Source organism: Sinocyclocheilus rhinocerous, unplaced genomic scaffold, assembly GCF_001515625.1.
Source record: "Sinocyclocheilus rhinocerous isolate Xijiao unplaced genomic scaffold, SAMN03320098_v1.1 scaffold1853, whole genome shotgun sequence".
Taxonomy (NCBI): Eukaryota; Metazoa; Chordata; class Actinopteri; order Cypriniformes; family Cyprinidae; genus Sinocyclocheilus; species Sinocyclocheilus rhinocerous.
Genome location: NW_015640075.1, coordinates 418,359 through 425,746, shown reverse-complemented (window position 1 = coordinate 425,746; position 7,388 = coordinate 418,359). Strand labels below are relative to the sequence as shown.

The following is a 7,388-nucleotide window of genomic DNA, read 5'->3' as shown; positions in this document are numbered from 1 at the left end:
AAGTAGGCGGGTGCTGAGCCTGTGGCTGTTCTATATGTAAGCATCAATGTCTTGAACTTGATGCGAGCCGCGACCGGTAGCCAGTGGAAGGAGATAAAGAGAGGTGTAACATGGGCTCTTTTGGGCTCGTTGAAGACCAGCTGCATTCTGAATCATTTGTAGAGGTTTGATTGTACTTGATGGAAGTCCAGCCAGAAGAGCATTGCAGTAGTCCAGCCTAGAAATGACAAGGGCCTGGACAAGAAGTTGTGCAGCATGCTCCGTATCTCTCAGGGATAGCCTGATCCCCTGCTTGTTTTCATGCCAAACTGAGCAGCTAAGCCGCAGGATGCTGAAAAGGAAGAGAACAGGAGAGAACTGTCTCAGTGCCTGTCAAAACGAACAGAGTTTATAACCCTGAGTAGATTATATAGACAGATATTGTTTGTGCACGTGAAAGAGAGAATGTGTGTATGTTTATGTACAGTAGCCAGTTGTACTTGTAAAGTCATGTTAGTGAAATATTTAATAAAATGAAAAAGAAATAGGACTTTTTCACAATAGAGGTTATATTATGAATCAGAGTTTGTCTTTTTGATTTTTGCTAGAAGGCAGTTTTAACCAGTGTAACCATGCTGGTCCAAGCTGGTTTTTGCTGATTAATGCTAGTTTGATGGTAGTCTGGCTGGTTGGCCAACATGGTTTAGGTGGTTGAATATGTTTATAGTCTTTACCTCTGGTTTTTGAATTCCATGTTTACAAGTATGCATCTAAATCGTGAAAGTAAACTTGGAAAGCCATCAAGGGTGTTTGTGTGGGGGAAGGGGTCTGTGTTCACATGTGCATCTGAAAATAGCAATCAAGCAATCAGTTTTCTATGTAAATTTCAACAGTGAACCTTCTGAGTAAATTCATGTTACCTCTGTGACCTTGCAGATGCTTTCAGCTGATTCCATAATTAATGGAATGGAAAAGCCTTTTCATGTGCTATCTTTTTTTTTCCAGTGAAACCTTTGATCTGTTTTCTACGGAGGCTCCAAAATCCATTTACAGGTATTTCAGTGCCTGAAGAAGGTTGTTGTGATCTCATCCATCCTAAACTCAGGCCCATTAGCCGGGGAGGGATGCACATGTCTAATACAACGGCTGTACAATGTGCGTGAGAATTGTCATCTTCTATGAAACTTCATAAATGGAAAATAAGGTACAACTGAGCTAAAATTCCCTTAAGGATTTTTTTGTCTGGTGGATTCACATTATATACACAAGTCTGCAACACTGTAAAAATGAGTAAATTATTATGTAAAAAAAAAAATTTAAATGTTAGATTATTTGTACCCAATGTGCAGCATATAGTTTAGATGTTTATAGTTTTATATAACTGAAGTTAAACATACACTACTGTTTAATAGTTTGGGGTCAGTAAGATTGTTTTAGTAATTTAAAAAATTAAAACTTTTATCCAGCAGTTATGCATTAAATTGTAAGTGACAGTGCAGACATTTACAGTGTTACAGAAGATTTATATTTCGAATAAATGCTGTACTTTTGAACTTTCTATTCACCAAAGAATCCTAAAAAAAAATTTACAATGTTTCCACAAAAAAATTAAGCAGCACAACTGTTTTCAACATTGATGATAATAACAAATGTTTCTTGAGCACCAAATCAGCATATTAGAATGTTTTCTGAAGGACCATGTGACACTGAAGACTGAAGTAATGATGCTGAAAATTCAGCTTTACTATTGCAGGAATAAAATGTTAAAATATATTAAAACAGAAAGCAGTTTTAGAAATTGTAATAATATTTCCAAATATTACTGTTTTAATTTTAATTTTGATAAATTAAGTGCAGCTTTGGTGAGTTTTCAAAAACATTAAAAACATTTTACTGACCCAAACATTTCGAATGATAGTATTTCTAGATTAGTTCATATTTTATGAACAGTGATTACTCAGTTATTTACTATATTGGTTAATCCATGATGCATATGTAGCTTGCCAGTGTGCCATATATTTTTGCAAAGGAGCTTAACAGTGCTACCCAGGATCACTGGCATGTTGAACTTTACCTGGAAATATAGCTCGTGTTCACAAGGGGAACGCTGTGATGCCAATTATCATCAAATTAAATTATTAATCTTACACTGCTTAACCTGAGTAGCACTCTCATAAGTATATAGTTATTTACTATATTGGTTAATCCATGATGCATATGTAGCTTGCCAGTGTGCCATATATTTTTGCAAAGGAGCTTAACAGTGCTACCCAGGATCACTGGCATGTTGAACTTTACCTGGAAATATAGCTCGTGTTCACAGGGGAACGCTGTGATGCCAATTATCATCAAATTAAATTATTAATCTTACACTGCTTAACCTGAGTAGCACTCTTTATTCCCTGTCCAAAAGCACTGCTCCCTCATATACCCATGGAGAGCTCTTCTGTGATGTTATAGATGTTGCCAATACTCTATCCTGCAATGCCCCTGTATAAACAGTCTTTAACTAATCTGCAGAGGTTTTAATTAGGCTAAACAGTGGGGAAATGAAGCTCTAATCTACAGTAAATGAACTCACAGTGGAGTGCCTTTATTAAGATCCCAACACCTCAGTAGGGGTCTGGGCAGGGAATGGGGGGATACTGGAGTCAGGCGTTACCAATGTTGTCAGCTTTTTAGGAAATAGTAGAGTAAAACAGTTTGGATCACTTAAAGGAGACGTGCATTTTTATGTTAAAAAAAAAAAAAAAAAAAAAAAATTTGTCATTAATTCATAGATTGATTCCCATGAAGAATTATGGCTCTGTGGTTCTTTCAATTGAAGTTAGTATTATTTTAATAAAATTTAAGTATTTAATATTTTGTTTATTGTATATTTATTTACAATAAATAAATATATAAATAATGTATATTATAATTAATATGTGAATATTATATATTGCATTTTATTATATGTTTATTATTATTTATATTTGTATATATTGTTTAGTCAAACTGTATTTGCTCATCTTCACAATAATATTTCATTTATTTTGTTTAAAAAAATTATTCTGACCTGTGAAACACTTTGAGCTGCATGTATAAAAAGTGCTATACAAATAAATTATATTAATGTACAAAAAAAAAACATTAGTATTAAGTAAATATATTGTTGCGGCCCATAAATTGATGTGGTAAAATAAAAGTGACAATTTTACCTCAAATTAGCATTTTATATGTGCTCTGCTAAAAATAGCTCATACAGCACATATCTGAGGTCTCACCCTCACCACAGGCTTGTGTCCCATCAGTCTTTGAGCTCCTCAACCGGGAGGAGAAACATGATGGACAGCTTAGAGGATTCCATCTGTCTCTGACTGCTTTGCTCAGACTGACATCTTTTCACACAGGTGACAGTTGGTGTATCAGCACTGTGCTGGTGTGTTTGTGTGTGCGTTATTTCAGTAAATACAGTGGGGGTGTTATGTAAGTTCGGCAGGGCTGTTATAATTACCATATGTCAGAAAAAGAAGGTGGTGGCCATTGTTAATCTCTGTTCGACCGAGCGATACTTTGATCCTCCCCCGTGTAATTTGTTGTTGGTGTTGTGTGAGGTGATTGTGAGGATTTTGCTGATGCACAGAAGTGTGACCTGATTCTGACAGGCCTTGGGGTGATGGGACAGACAATAGCCTCAATCAGAATAATCAAGATTTTCTGGGCAACAATGCTAAAGAAAAGTGTGTTTGAATGTGTCACAGTGTGTGTATGATTGTGAGAAAGGGAAACATGGATGTTCCCATCAGGATGCCACTGTTGGGAATTTGTTATTGTAGGGGTGTCAAATTGGGTTAGCAGAACAGGATTTGAAAGGGGCGTCCCAACTTTTTTTTTTTTTTTTAGTCCGTGAGTCTTTCAGAAGGGATTAATCCTGAAGTCCTAACACATTCAACTTCAGTTAACAAGGCCACAAGCATGCATGCTTGGCCTCTAAAGTCCATAGGCTTTCGACAGAACAGAATCTGCCACTGTGAAAATTTGGATTGCAAAATTATGATGGGTAACTGACTTCTGGATTTATTTATGAAGATGAAGAAAAAGAGCAGGTAATTTCTGATGATTCAACATTTTTGTCTCGATTTAAAGTAAAAAATAGAATGTTAATAATAAAAAATATATTTGTATAATTTTAATTTTAAAATGGGGGGGCCCAACTTTTTTTTTTTTTTTTTAGTCCGTGAGTCTTTCAGAAGGGATTAATCCTGAAGTCCTAACACATTCAACTTCAGTTAACAAGGCCACAAGCATGCATGCTTGGCCTCTAAAGTCCATAGGCTTTCGACAGAACAGAATCTGCCACTGTGAAAATTTGGATTGCAAAATTATGATGGGTAACTGACTTCTGGATTTATTTATGAAGATGAAGAAAAAGAGCAGGTAATTTCTGATGATTCAACATTTTTGTCTCGATTTAAAGTAAAAAATAGAATGTTAATAATAAAAAATATATTTGTATAATTTTAATTTTAAAATTTTAAGTAAAAAAAATACAAATTACAGTTAATTTAAGTCATTCAAATGGTCATTTTAAAGTTCTAAAAATTAGCACTAACTTTGCCATTGGCCATTTAGCTTCTGAAATGTTTGAATCTACTGTAAAATATCATACATAAAAAAAATCCAATATGAAAAAAAGTTTATACGTATTTTCCTTCCCAAGTAAACTTTTTTTTTTTTTTTTGTCTTGATAATACTTTGAAAAGTTAATGTTATCTGATGTTACCAATGTTATGTTTTTGTTTTATTTATTTATTTCCTTTTGGCTTTTGTTGCCTACATGCCCAAAAGCTCCACTTTCCATAACATTACCTGTTGGCACAGATGCCCTATAGATGGTGAGATATTTCCAACAAGGAGCAAATCTGTTCTTTGCTTCTCAGGGGGCAAATCCTAAGGACAAATCTTAATTACACCACAAGCTTTTGGCAGCTCTCTGCTGTGACTGGAAATCCCTGCAAATCATGTCAACACTCACAAACAAGCTGAGAAAGAAAGAAAACAAGAGTATGAGAAGTTTATGAGGTCTCTTCAACTAATAATTGTTTTGAATGTGTGCTGCACCTAAGCAGAATTACTGAGGTATCACGCCTAGGGTTCCCAGTTGGGTTTGATATAATTTGTCTGTTACTTCCCAAACTATTTTACTTCTCTTTTGCTTGACAGTTAATATTAGCACAGTTGACTCTGCAGTCTTCTGTTAACCCTCATGTTCTTTTGATTGCTTGTTGTTAATATTGGGTTTTAAGAGACCCCAGTGCTGTATGTATGGAAATAATAGTAATTTAGCAATTTACCTTTATTTTTCCTTTAAATTCTTTTAATATGTTCCTCTGACCAGGGTTATTATAGTTAACTAAAACCAAAACTTCAAACTAAATTTCTTACTTTAAATAAAATAATAATTAACTGAAATAAAATAACATTTTAAATTAATTTACTGTAACTTAATGTACTAAAATAACTAAAACTGAATAAAAAATTCATTAAAAAACGATACATATATTTAAAAAATAGACATTTAAAACCTAATACAAATTACAAAAACTATAAATTAATTAAAAAATGTAGAATATAAAAAATAATTCAAAATATTAATAAAAACTCTAATAGTATCTCAATCACACTAAAATAACACAACCTCTGACCCACTAAAGTAGATATTATTAAGATTTAACTTTTCTGTTGTAGTAGGTAGGTTTGTAATATGACTGTTATATAATACAGTATTTGTGGTTTCTGTCTGTGGTCAGTTTGACACATATAATAATACAGTGAAACAAATAAACAGCAGATGGGCTCTTATGGTGCTATACATCACCAATGAGTGAACGTTAGCATGTGAAAAATTGTTGTATTTATTAGAGATGCATGAAATATTTATGATTTTGTGATGTTGGCACATCCCTAACATGTGTTCATGTTTAACTGGGTTCTATGAAAGTCTAAAAGTAAGTAATGTAACATTCCAAATATGAAACTTATTCATTTGGTTTATGATTAGTTCTCATAAGATTAGGATAGTTTGTGTCAATCCAATTCTTAAATGTTAAGTATGTTTTCTGAGCAATTAAAATGGCCTTAGGGTCTCTTAGACCTCAAACAGAAAAGGTTAATGCATTGCTTTTGACCAACACCAGAGCAGAGAGCTGTTCTCACAGCAGTTCTGTCAGAAAGCATTGAGTTCAGTCAGATCTACATTATCCATGTTCATGTTGGCGTAACGATGTGTGAATGTGGGTGGTCAGCGATGCAGCCTGGATTCACTGAGTCATCACATGGGGCTTTCCCTGAAAAAGCTAAATCCCAGTACCACCTCCCTCTCTCCCTCAGGCTAGCTTTTTATAAGAGCAATGGTGTACCGTAGGAAGTATGGTTGTGGGGTAAGTGCCTGTGTAACCACTTGCTGTTTTTGAGGTGCGTTCACAGATGGTGCTGCTGTTGTGTTGAATTAAAGCAAGCTATCCAAGCAAACAGTGTGTTCATTTGATAAATGCTGGACCTGTAATACCTGAATAAAAGCGTGAAAAGTTCAACTTCAAAAGTTCAAAAAAAGTCTTTATTGGCATGTTTCAATTGCCAAGTATTGCCAAAGCATTAATACACATGACAAAAGCACTGATGAGAATAGAAAAAGAAAACAATATCGATTACCAAAAAAATAAGGTGCCGATAATAAATAATAATGATAGTATATTAAAAATATTTAAAAAGAAAAACATAAACCAAGAGATCAGTTCATAAAGCTCTGATTGAACAACAACTGGTGAATAGGTAATCATGTTAAAACAGGACAAAAGTATGATAAAGCACTAGTTTCTGGTTCTGCAATGTAAAATAAAAAGGCTGATCAAATGTGTACTTTGGCTATGTTTAGTTTGGGATTTACTGGTCTCTTAAAGGGTTATGAAACACCAAACTACTTTTTCTGTGATTTTAGCTGAGGTGTTTGTGTTGCACATCATAGAAGACAATGTTATGTTAGCATCCGTTAATTTTAATTGTTGGAGAAAACTGGTTCATTTTAAGCTTTTTGCACTATTTTCGTCTTCCGGGTTTAAAATCTATATAGTGTTGACGTCATAGTTTTTGATGTGGCAAAGGACTATAGTACTTCGATGACGCATCGGTGTCTCATAATTATTCTTATCCTATGAGAAGACGCTTCGCTTAAAGGGGTCATATGATGCGATTTCAAGTTTTCCTTTCTCTTTGGAGTGTTACAAGCTGATTGTGCATAGATAAGATCCCTGAAGTTGCAAAGACTAAAGTCTCAAAACCAAAGAGATATTCTTTATCAAAGTTAAGACTCTGCCACGCCCCCCTAAAACGGCTCATTCTAACACGCCCCCACATATCTACCACACTAT

At 34.3% G+C, this 7,388-nt stretch overlaps 1 protein-coding gene across 1 annotated transcript in view; it reads left to right on the top strand.

Annotated features, from left to right (window-relative positions):
- The first annotated feature begins 6,371 nt into the window (after positions 1-6,371).
- The window catches only part of LOC107752506 (transient receptor potential cation channel subfamily M member 3-like), a 50,261-nt gene continuing 49,244 nt past the window's right edge, over positions 6,372-7,388 (top strand). The window contains exon 1 of the mRNA XM_016568498.1: positions 6,372-6,401. Within this exon, the coding sequence (XP_016423984.1) occupies positions 6,372-6,401 (30 nt within the window). The remainder of the gene's footprint in view (positions 6,402-7,388) is intronic.